Source organism: Labeo rohita, chromosome 1 (assembly GCF_022985175.1).
Source record: "Labeo rohita strain BAU-BD-2019 chromosome 1, IGBB_LRoh.1.0, whole genome shotgun sequence".
NCBI lineage: Eukaryota > Metazoa > Chordata > Actinopteri > Cypriniformes > Cyprinidae > Labeo > Labeo rohita.
In genome coordinates this window covers 32627046-32653637 of record NC_066869.1, presented here as the reverse complement: position 1 = coordinate 32653637, position 26592 = coordinate 32627046, and the positions used below count along the sequence as shown (strand labels likewise).

General features: G+C 34.1%; 1 protein-coding gene across 1 annotated transcript; it reads right to left on the bottom strand.

The window, feature by feature from the left end:
• Positions 1-3402: 3402 nt before the first annotated feature.
• pdcd4a (programmed cell death 4a) lies at positions 3403-23904 on the bottom strand. Its single transcript, XM_051109972.1, has 12 exons — positions 23681-23904; positions 23447-23520; positions 18559-18858; positions 18109-18206; positions 13738-13851; positions 12884-13105; positions 11443-11540; positions 10325-10439; positions 7148-7255; positions 6458-6568; positions 4847-4986; positions 3403-4700 (listed from the first exon to the last, which is right to left on the bottom strand). The coding sequence occupies exons 2-12, from the start codon at positions 23490-23492 to the stop codon at positions 4649-4651; spliced, it is 1404 nt and encodes a 467-aa protein (XP_050965929.1). The 5' UTR covers positions 23493-23520; positions 23681-23904; the 3' UTR covers positions 3403-4648.
• Positions 23905-26592: the final 2688 nt, after the last annotated feature.

Sequence of the window (26592 nt, the reverse complement as noted above, 5' to 3'; positions counted from 1 at the left end):
TATGTAGACCTATTGTTTAAATCAAATTTATGGTTTAAAAGTAATCATAGCAGTTTTCAACCATAGTATGTCCGTTAAAATGTCTGCATTTAGCTTCAAATGGCGTCTTTGACTACAGTATTGTATAAAAATTATTTGCGTTCCGATTTTGACATCAAAAGGCACAAAAAAATTTTTTTCTCTTATTCCATGGAGTCTACCCGTTTACCTCCACTTGCTACCAGTGTTTTTCTGCAACCACTATGCGCGCAGCTGCAAGTGACGTCACTGTGACATCTACTCGAAATTGGTCTATAGAAAGACAAACAAGCAAACATAGTGTTAATTATGAGCTCTACTAATAACAACCTGAAAATACTTACTTTTTCTTACCTGAAATTTAATATCATCCTAAAAAACATTCAGGCCGCTTTCCACATTTATTCAAATGTTGCAGTTTGTTGTTTCAAAAGAAAAACAAACAAACAAAACCAATAATGTTAATTATGAGTTTTGCTAACAACCTAAAATATGCATTTTTCTTACCTGAAATTGAAGATCATCCTAAAAATATTCAGGCCGCTTTTCACATTTGTTCCAATGTTGCGGTTTGTTGTTTCGAAAGAAAAATTAATCAAGAAATCGAGAGAATTATGAGTTCTGCTAACAATCTTAAAAATGGGTATTGTTTCTTACCTGAAACTGAAAATCATCCTAAAAAGATTTAGGCCGCTTTCCGACATCCATTCAAAGGTTGCAGTTTGTTGTTTCAGTAGAAAAACAAACAAACAAACAGTGTTAATTATGAGCTCTACTAATAACAACCTGAAAATACCTACTTTTTCTTACCTGAAACTGAAAATCATCCTAAAAAGATTCAGGCTGCTTTCCACATTCATTCAAATGTTGCAGTGTGTTGTTTCAAATAAAAACAAACAAACAAAAAAACAATAGTGTTAATTATGAATTCTATATTAACAACCTTAAAAATACTTGTTTTTTTCTTACCTGAAACTGAATATCATCCTAAAAAACATTCACGCCACTTTTCACATTCATTCGAAATGTTGCAGTTTGTTGTTTCAAAAGAAAAACAAACAAACAAAACCAATAATGTTAATTTTGAGTTGTGCTAACAACCTAAAATATGTATTTTTCTTACCTGAAATTTAATATCATCCTAAAAAGATTTAGGCCGCTTTTCACATTTATTCAAATGTTGCAGTTTGTTGTTTCAAAAGAAAAACAAACAAACAAAACCAATAATGTTAATTATGAGTTCTGCTAACAACCTAAAATATGCATTTTTCTTACCTGAAATTGTAGATCATCCTAAAAAGATTCAGGCCGCTTTTCACATTTATTCCAATGTTGCGGTTTGTTGTTTCAAAAGAAAAAAAAAACAAACAAAAGCAACAGTGTTAATTATGAGTTCTGCTAACAATCTTAAAAATGGGTATTGTTTCTTACCTGAAACTGAAAATCATCCTAAAAAGATTTAGGCCGCTTTCCGACATCCATTCAAAGGTTGCAGTTTGTTGTTTCAGTAGAAAGACAAACAAACAAACAGTGTTAATTATGAGCTCTACTAATAACAACCTGAAAATACCTACTTTTTCTTACCTGAAACTGAAAATCATCCTAAAAAGATTCAGGCTGCTTTCCACATTCATTCAAATGTTGCAGTGTGTTGTTTCAAATGAAAAACAAACAAACAAACAAACAAAAAAAAAACAATAGTGTTAATTATGAATTCTATATTAACAACCTTAAAAATACTTGTTTTTTTCTTACCTGAAACTGAATATCATCCTAAAAAACATTCACGCCACTTTTCACATTCATTCGAAATGTTGCAGTTTGTTGTTTTAAAAGAAAAACAAACAAACAAAACCAATAATGTTAATTATGAGTTCTGCTAACAACCTAAAATATGTATTTTTCTTACCTGAAACTGAAGATCATCCTAAAAAGATTCAGGCCGTTTTCCCACATTTATTCAAATGTTGCAGCTTGTTGTTTCAGAAGAAAAACAAACAAATAAAAACAACAGTATTAATTATGAGTTCTGCTAACAACCTTAAAAATGGGCATTGTTTCTTACCTGAAACTGAAAATCATCCTAAAAAGATGACAGAAAAAAAAACGAACAAAACCAATAATGTTAATTATGAGCTCTGCTAACAACCTAAAATATGTATTTTTTCTTACCTGAAATTGTAGATCATCCTAAAAAGATTCAAGCCACTTTCCACATTTCTTCAAATGTTGGAGTTTGTTGTTTCAAAAGAAAAACAAACAAACAAAAATAAGAGTATTAATCATGAGTTCTGCTAACAATTTTAAAAATGTGTATTGTTTTTAAATTGAAAATTGAAATTGAAAATCCCAAAAAGATTTAGGCCGCTTTCCACATTCATTTAAAGGTGGCAGTTTGTTGTTTGAAGACAAACAAACCAACATCGTGTTAATTATGTGCTCTACTTATAACAACCTGAAAATAGGTACTTTTTCTTACCTGAAACCCTAGAAAAGATTCATGCCTCTTTCCACATTCTTTCCAATGTTGGAGTTTGTTGTTTCAATATAAAAACAAACAAATAAATAACATTTTTCCTATTGTTGTCAGTCAGTTTCGAGAACCTCTTCAGTGTCCAACGCAAGAACTCTACAGTTCTACAGTGTTTTATGACATCATAGTATGATTAAAAACGCTTTTTTGTCATTTGGTTACTGTTACTGAGAAGACAACACTGCAGAAGCTCTTGAGTGCAGCAGCAAGCGCCAATTTGTTGTCATGACAACCAGATTCTTTGCAGTTGATTGGCTGCCTGACAATGAGAATTAGGAAATAAACTTGAAATGGCAAAGAAACAGTTTCTGCAACGATACCAGAAAACAGTAGAAGGGCATTGAAGATATTTAATTTCTAAAAAAAAATAAGTAAGCCTAAACAACTGAAACTGGGATATAACTAGCCCACATTTTTTGTCTTAAAAGAGCCAGTAGATGGCAATGTTACTTTTTGGTGTCAGAGAGAACTGACAGAATTTCCTCCAACCCCCATTTTTAAATATATTAGTAGACAAAACAGCTATTTAAATAGCGATATTAAGTAATATTAGTTTTACTGTTTTTTTTTTTTTTTTTTATTTTTTTTTATTAAATAATTTTAAACTTGGTGAGTTTAAGAGACATTTTTCAAAACATGGAAGATATCATACTGACCCCAAACGTTTGAACGCTAATGTAAGGTCAGCTGAGCCTTTGGAAACAGTACTGTATTTTGACACTTAGCAAAGAGGCTCATTTTTCCTTAGTCATTGTCTTACAGCACATCACTTCATAAAAAACTGGCTTTCAAAGTTACTATACCATATATTAATATTAGTAAATAAATAAACTCAAACAAAGAAACATGAATATGAGCAATATGAATTTTTATTGAAATAGTTAGTGTCAAAATGTATTTAATGTTGGAACTCTGGAATTTCTGGTTGACAAAAATAATGTTTTGCTTTGAAAAAGTGTCCCCTCAACAGATACAAAGACTGATCCCATGTACAAAAGTACATTTGGTTAAATTTAGTCATTTCTTCCCTAATTGAAACCACAAGTGTTAATTGAAACAGGTGGTAATTTGTTGAAAAGTGTACCACTTCAAAAATGATAAAATGATACTTTTTTATTATTAGCTCTGCATTTACACAATTTAACCAGTTTTCCTTGTCCAAACAAACAAATGGACTGAAAATTAAAATGATTGTTCTGAACATCACCTTCAAACAGAGAGGTACAAAACTTTAGGCTGCTATGAAAATGGGAGACTGCAGTCTCACAGGCATCAGCCTGACTGAGAGGTGATGATGCTCTCTCCTCCATTCTTTGGCAGCTAAAACATACAAATGTCCTTTTTGATGTCAAAACTAGAAACTTATTAGAATTAGATTTTTTTTTTTTTTTTTTTTACATGCATTACGTATAAATCATATTTAACTGAAAACAGTCTTTATGTAGTTAACCAGGCAATCTCCCAGATCCTTATGAATCTGTAAACGTGGGTATGGTTTCTTAATGCAATAATAAGACAAATTTGAAAATAAACATGCAATAAAATGAAAACCAATAGAAGTGACCCCAATCGCTTCATAAAATATTGTACTTTGGCCCAACAGTTTGATTAAGCACTTCATTTGAATAGCACAATTTATTTAATACATTAGTTTATGTGCTCCATTTTTTTAATGCATTACATTGCAAAAAAAAGCAAAACATTGAGAGGCCACTGTGAACACTAACAAGTGAACACATGTGAACAACAAAAAACAATTTAAGATGAAAAAAAAAGCAACATTAATCCCTCAACCCAAACTGTATTTCATGGCCATCTGAAGCTGCTGATTTCCCCACTTCCTTCTTTCACTGCAGCGCTTACACTGCATACAATCGCACATTAATTCACAAACAAAAGGAAACAAAGCCTGTAATAGAGGAGAGAACAGCATTTCTCAGTTGTCACTCTTCTACAAGATGATATCGTTTCTGAGGCTGAATATTTCTGTGTACTCGGAGGATGAGCAATGAAGACAGTGAGGACAGATTCCCAGGGAAGTGCAGGAGATCCCGGCCTGCTCAGCATCAGGGGCCTGCCAGTGTTCTCCTGATTCTTCTAGCTTTTCACGATCCCTCCGTCACCCTCGCTCACAAAGCGCTTGCGCCCCCTATTGGCCATAAGAACGTGTTATAACGCTAGTGTTTACAGGAACAGAAGTACCATTAAATAGAAGGTAACAAATTCAAAATTAATATTCTCAAGTCTTTGCATATGAAACAACATAAGTTAACAGAGAAGATGCAAGTCTCTGACCTGGTTGGACAGGAATCTCTCAGCTGCTTAGTGATGACTGACTCCTGGTAACAAAGGTCCACAAAAGTTTCCATAATGGACTGAGCATGAGGCACATCCAGGTTGATCTCTGGCAGCTCGTCATATACACGCTGAAAGCCCTGTGTAAAACAAACAAACCTATTTTTTCCTCTTACAAACAACTCACACGAGACACAGCGTGAAAAAATATTGCCAAGCATGTCAAAGCAATTCCATATTTGTGACCTTGGACCACTAAACCAGTCATAAGGGTAAATTTTTTGAAACTTAGATTTATACATCATCTGAAAGCTGAATAAATAAGCTTTCCATTGATGTATGGTTGTTAGTATAGGACAATATTAGAAAATCTATAATCTAGAAAATTGATTAAATTGCCTTTAAAGTTGTCCAAATGAAGTTCTTAGCAAAGCATATTACTAATCATTAATTAAGTTTTGATATATTTATTTAGGAAATATGTTAATGAAACATAATATTTACTTAATATCCTAATGATTTTTGGCATAAAAGAAAAATCTATTATTTTGACCCATACAATGTATTTTTGGCTATTGCTACAAATATACCCGTGCTACTGATGACTGGTTTTGTGGTCTAGGGTCACATTTAAGCTGGTTAAATTATGCACTGAATTATGTGGAACGTAATTATTGATTTGAAAGCTGCTGTTGTGAGCAGATAGCTTTATAACCAAATCATTCAAAATATGGAAAGTTAAGAAATTAATGAATTAACAACTAAATAAAACATACTCCCTCACTACAGGGTTTTTCTTATTTTCCTTGCTCACAGTCACAATAATAATAGCTTTTAGACTGTCCTCTGCAAGGTTTGAATCTGGAACCTTCCAATTACCAGATCAAGTTGTATATCAATAGACAAATCGTCCCTGACAAACTTCTGCTGATGTTACAAGCAAACTGTTTTGAATACAAGCACGGTTCAAGGATCAACAGACGCAAATTTGGTAATGACTGGAAAAACTGCCTTTTTAGTCATCTGGTGTTGACTTGACAGTGTAGTAGGAAAGAGGGTAACAAATGTCCATACATCTTCTTTTGTGTTTCATATAAATGTCAATGAGTGTAACCTGTCAAACTAACACTACATAATAGTCTGTTGGTTAATAATAAAAAATATATATATTATTATTATTAAAGTCTGAATTAAATGGAAAGTCACCCTAGTTTCTAAATGCATTTAAATGTAAACAATTCATCCAGGCCTGCATTTTATTTTATTTTTAAATGTTCTAACTTTGTAGTTCATGAACTATGCACTGTAACTTTATCTTAACTCTGGTGACATGCAGGATTATAATTTAGTCATCTTAAACCTTTCTGCTTTCAATTGCATTCAGATCTACCTGCATCCAATAAACAATTAATTGAATCAAGTCCCTGTCCTAGATTTTTTCTTTGATTATATGCTTTACTCAGATGTACTTCACAACACTGAAAAAAAAAGTTCCATTAGTTCCACGTCACAACTTAATGGAACTACCACGAATTACCACAACTTCCAAGAATCACCATGGTATGTTACAAAAATAAATAAATAAATAAATAAAATTAATTTGGTACAAACCCTGTTCATCTGGTCCAGAGTGATTAGGCCAGTTTGCCAGAATGCCTTGAGAAGTTTGACCATCATCTGTAAGGCTGTGTCACCTGTAGACTCCAGTACCATAACCACGGCCTACACCAGAAACAGAAACAGGTGAGAGAAACTACGAAAATGAAAGGAAGAGCAAATTAGGAAAAGACAAAATACTTGTGCAATTCAACAATGCACTTTATCATCAAAGGTTATATGTCTTTACGTTGAAAATGTGCTGGTCCAACTTGAGACCTATAATTGTGCATATTACTGCACCAGTAGTTGTAATGGACAAAAACATGATGCCATGATGTTGATGCTGATATTTCCAACTCAGTAGACTGGATGGTAAAAGATCATTTAAAAGAAAAAACAGTGAAACCTGTTTCTCTTTAAAGAATTTTTTTGTTTATTGATATTTTTAGAATTTAGTTTTGTTTTGAAATCAACTATTTAATACTATTTAAATACCATTTTTTAAGGGCACTTACATGGCACAAATGTACAGTAAAAGATTAATAGCAGTGGTTTTTCAGGTGGTGGGCCGCTTCAGTTGAAAAAACATAAGGTGTGAACCTCTTAACACTCCAAATCTAGGGAACACCATTATGCTTTTAATCTATAGAAAGCTGTATTTTTTTAGAAAGGACATAACTATATTCACTTCAATATTCATACCTCATAGACCAGTTCGTGATGAAAGTGTGGCACTTCTAGATCTCGCAGACAGTGCTCGGCCTCAGTGAGCTCACCTGACACCAGATACTCCTTTAGCAACAGGTTCATCTGTAAAACAAACAGCAATATAATGTATGGACAGCAAATAAGGGACAGGATCAGAAATGCGAAAATTGGTTACTATTGTAGCAACCCAATTTTTGGCAGGAAGTCTTGTACAAAACACAAATCAAATAAGAGCTTACGTATATGTATATAAATAATACCTCTCTGAACTATTATTTACCACAATCTTTACTTTATAACCAAAAGAAATTGGAATAAAGACATCTTGGGAATTCAGGTTATGACTGACTATATGGTCGCGTACACACTGCAGCTAAATTCGGTTGTCAGTTCACCTTTTACTCCTTAAATCGCGCTTTGTACACACATAATTTACTAAAATACGGGAGTGACATCCACATTTGACAACCGCATTAACTCCCAAAAAATACAGGTAGTGACAACTGCATTTACAGAAATTCTGTGCAGTGTGTACGGAACTGAACTGAACAACTAGTTGTCTTCTTCTGTATGCGAGATGCAAGAAAATAACAATGAAAGAAGTCACATTTTGACACGTGGCTAGTTGTACTCATGAAACCTGCAGTAAAGTGTCAGTCTTGCCAGAAAAAAAAAAAAAAAGAACAAGAAACAAGGACAAACACAAAAAAACACCCAAATGCTTTATGTTCTATTCCACATTTTTTTTTTTTTTTTTAATTCTTAATCTCATATCCACAACAGACCACTTTATTAACTTCATAAAGTGCCTGGCTTAATGAGTTAAGACCAAACAACATGCCTAAAAGCACTTGTAAATATGAGGACATGGCAACACTGCAAGATAGCGTTCTCTAAAGCAGCCTTCAAGCATAAACAAAACAGCATGTCTATCAGCGGTAGTTCAGTTAAAATCGATAGACAAAAAGAGTCTTTAGCCAAAGATGGCAGACACCAAACGGCTAAATTCTTATTCACTCCGGTATGACACAAAAATCTTCCTATGGTTACAAATGCAGGTGTGACTGCTGTTCCATACACACATGGAACGATGATTTGTGGGACCCACTCCCACATTTAAATGCATTTGTCACTCCTGAAACTTGCAGTGTGTACACGGCCTATGAGAGTTTGAATTCTGAGAAACAAGTGAATGAATGAAAAACACCTTTAAATGAAAATGTTGAAAAAAAAATAAACTTACTTTTTTTGTTCATTGACTGGTGGTATTATATACTATTTCATTTAATGATAATTTAATAATGTTTAGAACAGATATTTTAGACCTGGAAAGAATTGTTTTAACACATTATTTTTTTTAGCTGTTAAGTAATTTAAAAATGTATCAACATTGAATTAAATATAACATTCAACTGTTATAATTTTAAATCAAGGGTTAAATATATAATATAATTTATGTTGTTGGTTTGTCAAATGCTTGAATTGGTTAACGAATGTTCTAAGGTGTGCAATTATTTTCAAGGAAACACACGGGTAAAGTAGTTTCAGACAGGTCTTGACCGCATTACATGTCTATCAAAGGTCTACAACATTCGAAAAATATCAGAAGCAGCAAAACAGGCAACAACACTGACCAAGCAAATAAATATAGTAAACAATATAATAATAAACGATAAATTATTTCCATGTTTTTTGCCACAAAGCTATATTTTTATTTTATACATTTTATGCACATACTCCCCTTCTCCAGCAGCTCTCTCTCCTAAACAAATGCACAAACATACAGTACTACTAGCAAGGTAAAAAAAAAAAAAAAAAAAAGGCACTGTTGAGAGGCACTGAACAGTGTTTAGAGACCTACAGACTCTCAGAGGTAATTCACATGCTTAATCTCTCTCTCTCTCTGTCTGATAACTTATATACATGTTACCAATCATTCTCCTATTCTCCAATTATTCTTGATCTGTAATTGTATGGTGTAATCAGTTTAGTTGGAGAAAATAAGGAGAAAAAAAAATAACATTATTAACTGCTTTAGTCTGCTATCAATGGCTCAAACCTCCATTACTTGGTCTAAAATCACATTTTGGAATTAGTAACGAAGACAGTGTGCCACAGCCATTTCACCCTGCAGCCCAAGACTGGCTACCCACTGAAGCTAAGTAGGGCTGAGCCTGGTCAGTACCTGGATGGGAGACCACCGGGGAAAACTAGGTTGCTGTTGGAAGAGGTGTTAGTGAGGCCAGAAGGGGGTGCTCACCCTGTGGTCTATGTGGGTCCTAATGCCCCAGTGTAGTGATGGGGACACTATACTGTAAAAAGCACCGTCATTCGGATGAGACGTTAAACCGAGGTCCTGACTCTTTGTGGTCATTAAAAATCCCATGGCACTTCTCGTAAAAGAGTAGGGGAGTATCCCCGGTGTCCTGGCCAAATTCCCTCCTCTGGCCTTTATCAATCATGGCCTCCTAATAATCCCCATTCACTGAATTGGCTCTATCACTCTCTCTCCTCTCCACCTGTAGCTGGTGTGTGGTGAGCGCACTGGCGCCGTTGTCCTGTGGCTGCCGTCGCATCATCCAAGTGGATGCTGCACACTGGTGGTGGTTGAGGAGAGATCCCCCCCCCCATATGATTGTAAAGCGCTTTGGGTGTACAGCAATACACAATGAAAGCGCTATATAAATGCGATCATTCATTCATTCATTCATTCGTTCATGAAATACGCAAGAAATTAATCCTACTCACAAGAGAGTTTTAGGGGCAAAAATCTGACAAATATCTTGAAATACAATATTTAAATCTCTTGAGGTGTGGCAACCGTAGTGTAAACGGAATATTTGACTTAGTCAATTATTTGAAAATAATGCACACCCGAGGTGTAATGGCCACTCCGCTTTGCATCATGGCCGCATCACCACCTTGGGTGTGCGTTATTTTCTAATAATTCAATGGCCCGCCATAAATGTTTCCTAAGACAATAAAATAAAATATAATTTGGAGTTTTTAACAAGCATTTTGCAGTATTAACAAACCGACGATAGGCATTAAAATTACTGATTAAATCTGGAAATTTCTGAATATTTACACTGTGGTCTAAATGGTTTGGAAATAGCTAATACAAAAATACAAAGATTTTCATACACAAGTAGTGATACAGAGATACCTTACCTCTTTGATGAGATGTCTGACAGGCCTCTGGCCACCACCAACTCCCCACACATTATCAAGCCGCATCATTTCCCTCTTCATGGAGAGAAGAACGGATGCTCTGTCCAGTGCAGCTCTAATAGTCATGAGGGCATGAACAGGGGAATAGCATTAATGGTAAGACAGCAAGTCAGAAGCAGATAATGCAGAAAAAAAAAAAAAGAAAAAACACAAAAAATCATATGTCAAAAAGGGACTGCATCAAAAAAAAAGTCCAAGGCACTCGAATAATGTGAAAAAATATAAAAAAGCCTTTATTCACATGGCTTTAAAGTTTTAAAAAAACAAAACATTTGTGCACCGACGCGTTGCGGCTAACTCTCCTTCATCAGGGTGTCAATTTATTTCAATTCAATGAACAATTTAGTTAATTTAAGCAAATCAGTTCATCACATGACATAGTCACCTGAAGAGGTATCAAAACATAAAATATTTAAAGAGTCCGCAACCAAAGAGCACCGATTTATGGACTTTTACACCCCAGCAGCAGTTTTTTGCATTTTTGTATGTTTAAAAAAGGAACAGCATATTCAATCTAGGACCCATGTAGGGTTGGAAATTACCCTCACTGCCTTTAGCCCGTTTTTTAGACTTTATGACTATTTCAAACATGTAAAAATAATACAATAAAGCCTGCTATAATGACTGGTAATCATTCCACTTCAATATTCATACTAGCTGTTTTAATTTTTTAATTAGCAAAGCTTTGTAATATAGCATTGCTATTTTTTCTTATATCTGTGCTACAATCATGAAATGTTCTACAAACATGCATCATTGCAACATAGCACCAGCAATAACCAATCAGCAACAGCTCACCATAGCTACTGACAGATAAGGCCAAATTACCTGCCACTGCATTAGCAAATGGCTGGTGGCAGGTGGTAAATTCCCACCGCGTTCAAAATCAAATTGTTCAAAATCAAATTGTTCTAAATCAAATTGTTCTAAATCAAATTGTTCTAAATCAAATTGTTCTGCAAACTGATCTGGAGGAACCGCATAACTCAGAAAAGACTGCTTGTGAATATTCAAGCAAATAAGCCAATATAAGACAGTCAAAGTAACATCGAGCTCACCTGGCATGGTCACAATCTACTTTGCCTTTGTAACAGTCAAGAAAGCTCATGGGTAAAGCGTGGTCAGCAATGGCTCGTGCAATAAATTGACCAAGCATCTGAAGAAAGGAAAGGAACCAGGTAATACAGAGAATGTATTTCACATTAAATTAAATATTAGGGATGCACGATATTATCGAAACGTTATTGTAATCGGCCGATAATGGCTTACAATGTAAACACTGGCATCGGCCCGATATGAAAATTATGCTGATATGCGTTGCCGATAATAACTCACATGTGCTCAGCGTGTGTTAGCGATAAGATCACGTCAGCATTGTGGTCATTCTTGAAACGAACTTTTGCCTGAATGATGATTAGATCCACTATTTTGGATCTCCGCATTTAATCTGAGAATACAAGAACAGAATGACGCGGCCTTTGTACAATAGAGCAATAGAGCAGTCTGTTTTGATTTAAAAGCTAGAAGCTATAGCTTACATAAATGAAAAGAAAATCACAAACACGTCACTTGTGAATGAAATAATTTTATACAGTACATAAAAATGTAATCATTCATGTGTAATATATTTTTTCAACTGGATTATGAAAACCTAAATACATTTTTACAGCTTGTTTGCTTTATATTTAGTTTGTTACTGAATTTTTTGTAGTTATTTTCAAATTTTTCAATGTACTCTCTTTATAAAAAAAAGGTGTAATTTGTTAACATTAGTTAATATATTAACTAACATGAACAAACAAAGAACAATACATTTACTTATTTATCTTTGTTAATGTTAGTTAATAAAAAGCAGGGCTCTGAACCTGTTCAAGGAACAAAAACAAAAACAAGGACAAGAAACAAACTAAATCAAATTTTATACTTACGAACAGAATCGAAAATTTGAAAAGCAATTAACTGGTTAATAACATTATTTTATCGTTCCATTTAATATTTGAAATTTGCTGTCAACCAGTCACAAATTCAAATAGTACGGCCTATGCAAATGTGAGCTGACGCATCTAACAATCATTATGAACCTTATCATGAAGTGTTACCGGAAGAACTTGTAGTTATTGTTTATTTAGTTCGAACAAGTACGTTTTTGCTCAAAACTAACCAAAATTAAATTATTTGTTTATAATCTCTGCACAGGAGACACTTGGTGCTGTTTCTAAACAAAAGGAAATATATCAGTATCGGCACCGGTTATCGGACAAAATGAGTTGAAAAACTATTGTGCATCCCTAATAAATACACTTTCATTCAATTTAAAAGAGAGGCTAGGCTCATCCTTAAAAAAAACAAAAAAAAAAAAAAAAAAAAAAACACTTTTTGTCAAGTCATTAACTACTTATATAGTGCTTTACAGTATTAAATAGGAACTGTGTGTCTTTTTTATTGAATTTCTTACTTTGTGGATTTAATTGAATTTACTGTATGACATTTCAGCCTTACCTGTGGGGCCTCTGGTGTATCTAGGATGAGGTCTGGCAGTTCTTTAAGCATTTTGTCAAATGCACGTGACATGTCCTTCTCAGAGAGCACCTTTCCAGACAAGTCTGAGAGAAGACGCGACGTGAGCTCCCTGTGGCTGGCCTTGCCTTCCAGAGACAGAGACACAGCCAGAGAGGAGAACTCAAATTTGTGATGGCCCAAGTTCAGCTCTTTGAGCAGCATCTACCAAACAAAGAAGGAAATGGAGATAAGTTTAGATCACTAGTTGACATAAACAATAGGAAAACTGGAAAATAGCTGGGATGTGAATTCAATGCTTGCATTCTGATGAGTATTAAAATGTCTTCCAGGTGTTTGAAGACATTTGAACATTCTTCAGGAATCCCACTCCTTTTAACCTATTAAATTGCATGATTTTTTTCCAGGTGTTATTTTTATTCACAATTTCTACCTGACAAAATATTTTAGAGCTTAGGGCATAACTACAAAATTATGTTAGAAAACAATGTCTATGGAGTTTAAAGATTTTATTAATTTACATGACTTTTCGTTGTTTAGTTGAGATAGGTTTCCTCATATGCACCTGGATCTTCAAAGAAGAAGAAGGAGGGGAAAATTCTAAAATTGAGGAGATTAATTAAAAATAGAAATTAACTTGAATTAGATATCACTTATTTAAGCTTATTTATGGGCCCAGTGAGGTCAAGTTTTCTGGTTGAGAACCACTATGCTACCAGTACACAACTAATAGGTATGGTTTAGCACTGATTGTATCCAACATTTTCTCATCTACATTACACTTAAACAAAGGTTCCGTTATTTGGCATCTGGCTTTGTGATAAGCTATAGCTCACCTCCACCTCTTTGGTATCTCCATGCTCAAAGTACTCCTGCACAATGGGGTTGATGGTCTTCTCGAGTTCTCTCTCATCTAGCTCTGGTACTACTGTGGCATATACAGTGTCTCCCTGATGTACAAAAAAAACCAAACACCTTTACTGTAGATAAGGAAAAAATTAGGGAACAAGAAGTATATATTAAATAATAATAATAAAAAAAACACATTGATTTCATCATGCATCTGGCCTCGCAAAGCTCTGAAGGAAACAGACATTGCTAGAGGCATTTGTTTTTTAATCTGTGCACCGATTAACATCACTGCAATATTCAAACAGCATGAATTCCAGCAGACTTGCCAGAACCACTTTTAGCTCACAACCCACTTAGCCGAAGAGAAACAATGACTATTTAAAAAAAAAAAAAAATGCCAGTGGGTTTTCTAATGGACAATTCTTAAAAGAATAATTCACTCAAAAATCACAACTGATTCTTCACAATGTCATGTTACATTTTATTCATGAACTTACACTACCGTTCAAAAGTTTGGGGTCAGTAAGACTTGTAATAGTCTTTAAAGAAGTGTCTTATGCTCATCAAGGCTGCATTTATTTGATTAAAAATATAGAAAAAAAAAAAAACAGTAATATTGCAAAATGTTTTTACAATATAAAATAATGTTTTTTATTTTAACATGCTTTAAAATAGAATTTATTCCTGTGATGAAAAGCTGAATTTTTATCAGCTGTTACTCCAGTCTTAAGTGTCACATGATCCTTCAGAAATCATTCTAATATGCTGATTTATTATTAGAATGATCAATGTTGGATAATATCAACAGTTGTGCTGCCAAATATTTTTTGGAACCTGTGATTTTTTTTTTCAGGATTCTTTCATGAATAACAAGTTTAAAAAGTACAGTGTTTATTCAAAATATAAATATTTTATAACAATGTAAATTATTTATTATTAACTTTTAATAAACTTTTAATTATTAACTTAATACATCCTTGGTGAATAAAAGTATTAATTTCTTAAAAAAAAAAAAGAAACAATAAAAATGTACTGACCCCAAACTTTTGAACGGTAGTGTAAATTCATATTTAAAAGTGCTAAACTGGGTGATAAATGCCTGTTGCAATGTTATTTTTTTTTTTTAAATAAATGTAATATTATAAAAAAGTAATAAATAAACATTATTATAGATGTATTTTATCTTACTAAACCATAATCATGATAGTTGCACTAACCCTACCTGGGATTAAATAAAAACACTGAAGCCTCAAATAATTTTTACTGCATTTTAGTCAAACTTCTTGCAGTACTGGGGTGTTGTTCCCTTCGAACTGAACATGTTCACTCCCTTCAGACTGGAATCTCACTTAAAGGAGACTTATTATTCAAAAAGCACTTTCATAAGGTGTTTGAACACAGTTGTGTGGCCAGTGTGTGAAAACACCCAGCCTATAATGGTATAAATCCACCCACTCATTTTTTTAATAATCCCAATTAATCATAAACCATCTCTCTGAAAACACAATTCCAGATTGCTCACTATGTACATGTCATCGTAGGGATAAAAGTCTGTCGCCCATTTGTGACGATGTCTTTCCTATTAGCACAGACACATCCCTGAGTGAGAAGCCATTAAATTTTTTTTTGCTGTAGCTGCTGGAGATATACAATGTCAGGGTCCAAAGAGGCATTATAAGTCTGTTTTGGGATGCACCAACAAACACAGGAGTCTCCATAGACACCCTCCATCTGAGCCGCTGAGGACAGTGTTGTTAAATTTCATTTTCGAAGGAAATGTCCCGGAAAAAAAAAAACGAGAAGTCCCCTATTTGTTTAGAGATCAATATAAACAGTTTGCCTTTCTAAGAGAGAGATTCTTGACACATACATTAAACATACATGTGCATCTCAAAAAATTTGAATATCATGAAAATTTTCATTTTTTGTTTGTAACATTTCAAAAACTGAAACTTTCATATATTCTAGACTCTTTATACATGGGAAGTAAAACATTTCAAAAGTTTGTTGTTTTCATTTTGATGATTAGAGCTTACAGCTCATGAAAGTCAAAAAACCAGTATCTCAAAATATTAGAATATTTACATTAAAGTTTCATTAAATGTCCATCCCTACAGTACAAATTCTGGGTATCTCTTGTTCTTTAAAACCACTATAATGGGGAAGACTGCTGACTTGGCACTGGTCCAGAAGACAATTACTGACACACTCAAAAAAGAGGTTAAGTCACAGAAGGTCATTACTGAAAGGGGTGGCTGTTTACAGAGTGCTGTTTTAAAGAATATTAAATGCAACGTTGACTGGAAGGAAGAAATTGGGTAGGAAAAGGTGCACAAGCAACAGGGATGACCGCAAGTTTGAGAATACTGTCAAGCAAAGCTGATTCAAACACTTGGGAGAGCATCACAAGGAGTGTTATGAAGCCGGAGTTAGCGCATCTACAGTCACCATGCTCAGATCTCTTCAGGAAAAGGGCTACCAAGCCACTTCTGAACAGAAATAACGCCAGAAGCATCTTATCTAGGCTAAGGAGAAAAAGAACTGGACTGTTGCTCAGTGGTCCAAAGTTCTTTTTTCAGATCAAAGTAAATCAAAGTAAAAATGTTGAAATCATGGTCCCAGAGTCTGGAGGAAGACTGGAGAGGCACAGAATCCAAGCTGCTTGAAGTCCAGTGTGAAGTTTCTGAAGTCAGTGATGATTTGGGGTGTTGTGACGTCTGCTGGTGTTGGTCCATTGTGTTTTATCAGGTGCATAGTCAATGCAGCCGTCTACCAGGAGATTTTGGAGCACGGTATGCTTCCATCTGCTGACAAGCAGGACTTTAGCACCTGCCCACAGTGCCAAAACCACTTTCAAGTGGTTTGCTGACCATGATATTACTGTGCTTGACTGGCCAGCCAACATGCATGACCTGAACTCCATATGGAATCTATGGGATATTTTCATGAGAAAGATGAGAAACAGTCGATCCAACAATATACAGACGATTTAAAGGCTCAATTGTGCCTCAGCAGTGCCACAGGCTGAATGCTTCCATGCCACTCCTCACTGATCCTGTAATTTGTGCTAGGAGCAAGTCATTTGCTGTAATTTGTGCTGCCGGCCAAGTACTGAGTGCATAAATGAACATACTTAAACTTTTCTGTTTTACAAATCAGGTTTTTGAAATATTTTGGAAATATTCCAATATTTTGAGATACTGGATTTTGACTTTCATGAGCAGTACGCTCTAATCATCAAAATTAAAACAAAAAACTCTTGAAATGTTTTACTTTACATGTATCAAATCTAGAATATATGAAAGTTTCAGTTTTTGAAATAAGTTACAAACAAAAAATGAACTTTCTCAGTATTTTAATTTTTTGAGATGCACCTATATAAGGGTGAACAGCGCTACTGAGAGTTGCTGACATTTTCAATGCGTGAGATCTTATTTTACATCTTGTAAAATGGGTCATAATAGGTCACCTCAGAAAGCTTCACTGAAACAGAATATAAATAGTGTTTGAGACAGCCTAGGAAGAGTGGTGCTGCAATAATGTTAAGTATGTGAAAAATAATTTTGGAACAAGCAGGAAAACCTATTCTAGTACACCCCACAAAATAAAATCAAGACCTTTAAAAGGCCATATTTGGACCCCATTATAATGGTGGAATGCCCTGTGCACCAAAGTCCACTTCACTTCAAGCCAAATCGAACACGCATATATTTTTAAAAAAAACAAGCCATCTGTCCATTTCTCGAGTGCACGGAACACCAACATTCAACTTTTGGTTCATACAGGAAAATAAAAAAACAAAATATTGACCTTTTTTTTTTTTTGCCAGATTAAATGGAATAATTCAATGATTAGATGACACATGGACCAAACTGACCAATGACTTGACTTGATACAAAATGACGGCACCACACCACCTTTACACTGCCCTAAAGACCTTGCGGAGCTTAAAACATTAGCGTAGCACAGAAAAAAATTAAATCATGAAGAATGAAATGAGGGGGAGTAAATGCTGACAACTTTCATTTTTGGATGAACTATTCCTTTAAACTATTACGTCCAGCCATAAATATGTTAACTCACATTGTTAATTTAAACAGTACACAATGTCCACAGAAATCAGAGAACTAAAATCAAGTATTCTTGTATTCTGTGTTTGGTTGTTTGTTTTTATTTAACGCCATTCAAGTTTCCATGGCTGTTTTCATGGCGAGAAATATTATGGCTGAATTATACATGTTTTTGCAATCTATTTTTGCTAAAAACTCCAAAACTGTATTTGGCTTAAAAATCTTTTCAAAAGAGTTTGTATTCTTCATGTAACCTCTAAGACTGAACTGTAAGTGTACACTTACACTTGCAAATTCATCATAGTTGGGGTCCTTGGCATCGGGTTCCTCCACCTCATATACCATACCCGCTGCTCCCCACACACCTTTACCACCTGCTCCACCTATTCGAAAGAACAATCAGAGTAAAACAATAGAAAAAAGCCAACCGCAAAAAGTAGAGAGACCTTGAAGCATAAAAATTTATCCAATAGTCAAAACAATCTAAGAGGTATAAACAATTATATCTGTTATTATCTAATTTTTTTGTTTGTATCTATTAAACGAAAAATACAATCAAATTACATAAAGTAACTTTCACCAGTAAATCAAAATAAAAAAATAATAATAATAAAAAAAATACAACACATTTGCAATAAAACATTTTTTGCGATGATTTTCACACATCACACAAATAACTGGAGTTACTATGAAAATTGTGATATTTGAAAAACAAGTCATATTTCACAATCTCACCTTTTTTGGGCAGTCCCCGGCCTTTTCCAGTTCGTGACTTTCGGTCATTTACAGCGTTTTTGCCCTTGGGGCTGTTCGGATCAGCAGAAAGCTCTCCTGAAACTGAATCGGAGAACGACTCCCGGTTGGAATCCCGGGATGATGACTTACGCAGGCGCCGCTTAGCCTTAGCTTTCAGTCTGGCCTCATGCAGGGCCTTCTCCTGAGGGGTCCAGTTCCCATTCACCTCCAACTCATTCAGGTCCTCACTGCCAAAAGACCCATCCTCCTCATCCTGCTCTTGCTCAACTGAGAACACACCTGTACAAGACACAGACCAAACAGACAAGTATTTAGATAAAAGGCCAAAAGTATGTTACCAGCTAAACACCATAAGCATATATGCTTTATTTTCTGTATTTCCCCCCCTATTTTAGTTTGTATTCTCCCATAGCTTACATTTTGATCGTGCCATTGTGTAACAGAATTAATATTGACTTGGGTTTCTGATGGTTTTATGAAAGAAAATTAAAGACAATTAAACTCTGCTCCCAACCACTAGATTATGGAAATAACTTTTATTGTACCTTATCAAAAATTCTTAAAAATCTGATGTCCTTCCTTAGCATTTTGTCTTGTTTTCCAATGCAAATATCAGGATGCATTTATTAGAAACGCAAAATGACATGTCTTGGAATTTATCAAAATTAAGTTAATGATTAAACCAAGGAAAACTATCTGCTAATGGACCTCAATAGAAAATCAACTTAAATCAATTTAAAGGGAAAACAAGTTTTCATACCCCATTTACAGATATTTGTTCTTGTTTTAAGCACAAACTCACTTAATTTTGTGACTTCATATGTTTTGCATCTCAAGTAAATGCATCTTGATTTAAGGATGTTTGTATATTTGAATTGGAAAACAAGACAGAAACATTTTTTTGCAGTGCAAGCAACATTCAGTGGCATAATTTTATGAATTTCAGATTTCCTGTTCTGATTTATGACAATTTTAAGACAAACCCTGTTTATGACAAATTGCTTGTGAATTTCTTCATTTAAGAAGTGGCTTTATATAACAAATATGCATGGTAAAAGAATAAATAGGAAACAAATCAATAAATATACAAATAAGGCTTATGGAAAATACAAGGCCAAAAATTTAAATGGTGAATTGAACATTTTATATCAAAAGATAACTTTCTAACATCACACATCAGGCATTTTAACTAAACATTTACAAAACTTATACTGAAAGAGTAATGATATTTTAAACCTGCATTCTAACAGTTTATTTCAATTAGTCATCAATCAGCTTTCATTTCGTTATGAAGAAATGTTTGTCTTTCCTGCACACCTGGTTCGGTCTCATATTCACATCTGATAAGCCTTGAAAAACAGTATTCTCAGCCATAAAAGCATGCAACAATCTAAATTCAAGATATTTTGTTTGCAAGAATTCTGGCTTACAGGTGCAGGGTGTGAAATTCTGCATAATCTAAACATTTTTAAAAAATTGGGAAAATTCTACACACATTAATTTTATAACTTAAAAAAATATATATTTGTAAATGTTTATTAGTGAACTGCTTCTTGTGTCACTGATATGCAAGGGAACTTCAGTGAAGTTTAGTTTCACTACTCCTTTAAGTCTTTTTAAACCCATATGTAACTTTTTTGCCATGGAGGACAAAAAAAGAATCTTCTTCACACAGTTATTTTTTAAACAACGGCATTTCATACATTGTCTTGTCAAGTCAAATGAAATCAAATATAATGCAATACAAAGCAGCATGTCAGGTTGGACACCATTAGCATCATGAAACGCCGTTGGGTCCCGCATGTTTTGTAACCAAACATCTTTAAATGTAAAATCTTTTGCCATATTTTTGATAAATGAAATGAAGCTGAAATAACATATAAATTTTAATGAAAAGCTTAAACTAAACAAAAATTAGAAATGTTGCATTGCCAACTAACTGAAATGTGTTGAAGCATTAAAATTACTTAAAGCACTAAAATTAAATACAAACTAAGGTTAGAGCAAAAAATTTAATTTAAATAGTATTATTTAAAAACTGATTAAAAGGACACAAGCACTAAAATAAAATTAAAAAAGTGATCTGAGCCCACTTTTAGGTCAAGGTCTCAAAGTTAATTTAAGAACTGCTACAAGCATGAACTGAGGTTTATCCAACAACAATATATGTTTCTTAAATCACTCAGTTTTAAAGGGACATACTCAAAAATGACAACACATACAGGTCTGTAACAACGCTAGGGTGTAAACAACAATTTTATCTCTGCTTTCACTAGATTACAGAAAAGGTTATCTAAAAGAAGAGATACAGAGGGCAGCAGCATAAGGAGGCAGAACAGCTGACGTTGCTTATTTCGATGCCTTGCTGGTGCTGTTGCCCGTGCCAAGTCTGACTACATATAGCAGTGTACAGTTTGCTTGGGTGGGGTGGGGGGGGGAAGCACGTTCACAAGAGAAAGCAGGAGTAGGAGTGGACTTCATGGTAATAAATACTCCCGTCCTAAATACTAGCTACGGTCAGACGAGAAACCACACTGTAGTTACTACAGTGTTTAAATCTGAATAAGAGGTGCCAGAAACAACAAAATAGGCGCAGCAGGGCCAAAGCAGAAATGTTGCTGTTCAAAATACAGTATGTCTAGTAAAGGTTTAGATACTGATCAGACCTCTGAAGCTCTGTACTACATCAAAAAAAAAAGTACCAAGTAAGTGGGAAAACAGGGGGTGTGGTGGGTGTGATTAAGCAGCAGTTTAACTGTCAATAAGGAGAATTTGCTGTGATAAATGTAAAAAGTCTTATCTGTTTTTGTCAACTATGGCATATTCACCTCTGACATCTTCTGGTAGTGTACACAAGACCCACCTTACAACAACACATACAGTCTGTAGTGCAAATGCGCCTTTCAAGTCTGTGCATTTCACATTATGCACTATGATTATGCACTATGAAAGAAAAAAAAATAGGGATCCACAAATAGGCAGAGGTTTTAAAAAAAAAATATTAAATGTATATGAAAAGTACATGTCTGTGTGTGTTAAACAACTATTTTTTTCCTCCAGAATTCTACGTAGTGACACATGATATATTGCTAACACTATTCAACAAATATACATGCATATATGTTTTATGAGAGGTATCGTTTTATGTTTATGTGACTACTATCAAAGTCCCTTTAAGGTTATATATAAAGTCTTTGCTACTATGTGATTGCAACTCACAAAATTACTTTTACTGTTTGCTGCAAAAATGCAGGGGGAAAAATCAGCACAATAATCAGAAATCACAGGGACAAAATATACACCTCAAAATGTATATCAATTACAAATTCATTTACTTTTTTTTGCACTCTGGCTATACTTTTATTATTAAGAGATGTAAATATATCAGCCCTGATTAAAAGTGTCATATTTGTATATTTATTTACTTTTATTGTGTTAATTGTGTCTGCATTGTAATGTACACCTGCTATTCATCAAACTAATCAAACTAGAACCATTCCAGTAAAGGGAAGGACTGAATGCAAACACAACCATTAAATTGAGCTCTTGTGTAAATGAACTGTGTTTATTCCAATATAAAAAAAAATGTAAAAGCAAAAAAAGTAATAAGGGCAAAGGTTTAAATAGACCAAGTGACAAAACACTTTTTGTTTTAATTGTAAGATTTCCAAAACATTTTAGATTTTACTTTTTACACAATTACTTTTGTTTACATGTGATTTTCCAATGTAACTACACAAACATTCAAAACAATATATAAACAGGTCAGTCAGTTATGATTCATAGGCTTAAGTCAACTATCAGATAAGAGAAATTCACTGAAGCCAAGCTCTGTGTGCAATCAAAAAACAAAGTCGCATGATTGTAAAATTACTAGACCAGGTCAATAAACAAGTCATATACGAAAAGACAGTGGAACGTACTTAATGTACTTTTTGATGGACTTGTTCGAGTTCCTTGTGCAGCGTAGCAAATAAATGAGTAAATAAATAAATAAAACGTTATATTGTTTTGAATATGCATTCATGTATGCATGTAATATGTGCATGTCGTAGCCGAGTTGTGTTTCTGATTTTCTCTATTTTATATTCTTACACCTTTTTCATTATCTACAGTACTGGTATAACACTGATCTGGACGTCTGCACTAACGAAAGAAAACCACGAAAATCATGAGGAAATCTTCAAAACACTTACATTAACACTCACGTGAAAGAAAGAAAAAAAAAAACATCCGGGTATCTCAGCAAGGGGGCGTAGTGTTAAATATTGTTGCAAAATTTCTTTAACAAAGACGCTTAATGTTTTTATCATTTATAAGACCAAATATAGACAGATGTGTTCAGAAAAGAAATGTATTTAATGACTAAACTTGGCATTCAATATTGGTTTGTTCATAAACCAATTTTGCAACAATAAACATTACCGTTGTACATGCTAGCTTTTTGCGTTTAAAGATCTTTTGGTACTAAAATGTAGAATTCACATTATGAACGACAGTACATTTGCATAAAAAAAAGTTTGACCGCTTTATTTGTAGATAAATTCGAAAAAAAAAGAAAAAAAAATATTCCGAAAAAAAGTTTTGCATTAAAACTTAGCTTGTTATTATGAGCTCAAAATAGCATAATTTCAAACCCTTGTTTAAATGCATTAATGCAACGTTTATTTTTTCAAGAGTTTAACCACACATGCGATATACAAGCCTTTCTGCCAGAGCACATGGTGGAGCATGACTGCAACTAATGCCTGTCGTCTGCAAAAACGACACGGTAAAAGACCAACTACAATATGCATTAATAAGCTAAATGCAGGCTGAATACATTAATAAGCCGTTTTTAGGACAACCAGTAGTTTAATGTTCGTACCATCGTTTTGAGGGCCAGTGGTCCATGCTTCAATCTCAGTCGCCATTATACGCTTGTTTACCGTCCTCCTAAGCCTGCAGATCACGGAAACAAGTGGTAACCACATCAATATCAAACGTGCAAAATTTCATGGTTTACATAACCAACCAAAATCCACAGTTTTTGAATAGGAGAAGTGATGTGACCGTTTTAATTTACGTTTAAGTCCTAAATATATTGAGCTTATAGCCTCACCTTAAATTGAAGGCTTGCTTGTCACTTAAAACCTAGCAGTGCTGGTAATGTAAACAGTCCTTGAGTGAGGAAAATATGAATATCCGTCAAAAATATCTTATTTAATTATTCAAGTCAAAAAGATCTACAAAAATATATTTTGCATTAGCAGTGCAGCACGCACGTTGCAGAGAGGGAGCAATAACATGGACAGTGTTTTCAACTTCAGACAGCTCATAGCACGTCACATGCGTAGCGTGAGCCTCATGCATATTAATGACGTAGCTTGTCTTTCGCCCAGTAAGAATGTGGACTGTTCGACAGTGGACGAATGAGCGTGACTTGTGGCTCATTAATATTAATTAGGCTACGTGACTTGTCCAACACTTCAGGAAACGTACAGAGCAACGTCAGCATCAACAAATTCATATTCATGAGAGAAGCGTTCGCTGTAATGTTGGATTCGTAGTTTGGCTGCCTGAACGGGGAGTGGTGGATGAAGGGGGCAGGAGTAAAACAGTTTGTCCAATCTCATAGCAAAGACAAACTAGGCGGAGTTTGACGAGTTTGTTTCTTTGGTAAACACGTTTCAATTACTGTAGTTGTCCACATTCTGAGAATACCAGTATGGTATGCTAAAATACTTTATGAAATAACTTAACATTTTAAATATTAGGCCATAACGTAATTTAAGTTTGTATTATTTAAAAAAAATCTCTGATTCTTTCTGGACATCAAACAGACGGTGTTCTTCTAACTGTCTCAAAGAATATACCATTTTTCTTTGTACGCATCCACACAAACTGCTATCTGACCAGCTGATTATTTTGTTTAAAATTCTGCCTTCTACTAAATACAAATAGAGTATATAAATTCCACAGAACGACACCAGACGTCGCTGTCACCATAATAAACACCACTTAGAACTTGGCCACATGATTCCGGTAGACACATAATTCCACATGGTACATATGTGGTGTTAAGTATCATCCTTTAATTGTGTGTGTGTGCACTTGTACGGCTATCTTTATGACCGGTTTGAGTTTTAGACCATAGGAGTGAAGGCAAAGGCAGTAAATTGAGGACATTTTGGCCAGTCCTCACTTTCTGAGACCCATTTAAAGGTTGTTTGAGGGTCAAGACTTGTTATTAGGGATCAGGTTATAAGGGTTAGGGTAAGGGTTTAGGTGAGGCACTTAGATCTGATGGGTAGGGTTAGAGTAAGGAGCTAGAGATTGCATTGTGTCTTTGAATGTCCTTACAGTGATAGATGTAGCTACAGAGTTTTGTGTGTTGTATTTTTTTAAAACAGAATTCATTTTTTTTTTTTTAACTCATCATCAAAATCAGCTTGACCTTGCATTATAGCAATTATAATTGTGTAATTGAACAAAGAGATGTCTCTCTTTTAAGTTGACTATAATAAGCATTTGGCCTAATTTTAAAGCAGATATTTCATTATGTATCTATTTATTTATATACAAAAATAACAAGGTGATAAAGCTGCATTACCACAAGGTGTGTATTTTTCCTACAAATTCTATAAAAGTAGAAACTTAATAGATGTTTGGTCAATGGCATCATGCAGGAAGCTGGAGAAGAACTGAAGAGAAAAATGAAGGTTGTCCAAGTTACTGGTGCAGCAGCAGGTTAGATGTTGACTTCGCCTCTGTATTTTTTTGAGTTCATTAAGTAGCCCCCACCCCTTGATTTGGTGATGTGCACAGCTGCACTTGTGGGCTGCAGAAACATATTCCCAGGCACGCAAAGGCTGTGGGCCTCAAGCTCTCTTTTCATTCTCACTTACTAGCTAGTATTAAGTCTTTTCTCTGCCTATGCCTTGATTTTCTAAATCAAGTAAATTAATATTTTGCAAGAAGTAGGACCAACATAATGCAATATTTTGATTAATATTACTTTTTTGTGCAAGATAAATCATGCTGTTGCAAAACCCTAATAAAGCACAAGTTCAGGCTAATTTATTAACCAACAGTCATTACATACAAAGTGCTGTACAATAAAAAACCCTAGTAAAAATAATATATTTAAAATCCATTTATTTCATACTAACTATAGTTCAAATTTATTAACATATTTACTGACATATTGTTTATAATTAAATATTAAATTATAATTAAACTTTTTTTGGAGTAGTTCTTGTGCGCAATGCACATTTCATAATATTAAGCCTAAAATATGTTTTAATGTCACTATTACTGAAGATTGTATGAGCTTTGAATAATATCGGCCTTTTAAATGCAAGATATTTAAAGTGTATCTAAAGTATACTTGTAGTAGTTCCACTTATATCTTTCACTGGACTTCAGCACTATTTCCACACAATTAAAGTTCATTAAGTACAAATTGAGTTCCAATTTTGCAGACTTTAAGTATAGCAGTTTAGTATACTAAAAGTACAATTGCAGGGTATTTTATTAAGTACATAAATATGTAAATTTATTTGTACTATACTTAGCTTGAAATAAATGTATTTCAGATACATTTAACAATATTAATTTTTCACTAGAGCAGTACAACATTACAGTTAATACAGACATAAAAGACAAAAAGTATATAATATGCTAATAAAATATAATAGATTAAGCCATCAGTTCCTTAAATGACTTTTATATTGTAAATCATAGTTAGAAAACCACTTGTCTTGAACTTTAGATGTTTTAAAAGATCTTTTGACACCCTTTTATCCTCTACAACATAACCCCCTAGCTTCCTGTACATAATTTCTGTATAATACACAGAGGAAAAAGCATGTGAAACCTTTTGATTGACCTGGTTTCGGGAGAAATTAGTCATAAAATGAGATGTAATCTTAAAGTCACAGCAACTGACAAACAGTCTGCTTAAATACCATGCCCACAATGATGTGTTTTCATGTCTTTATTGATAAAATCATGTAAACATTGACAGTGCAT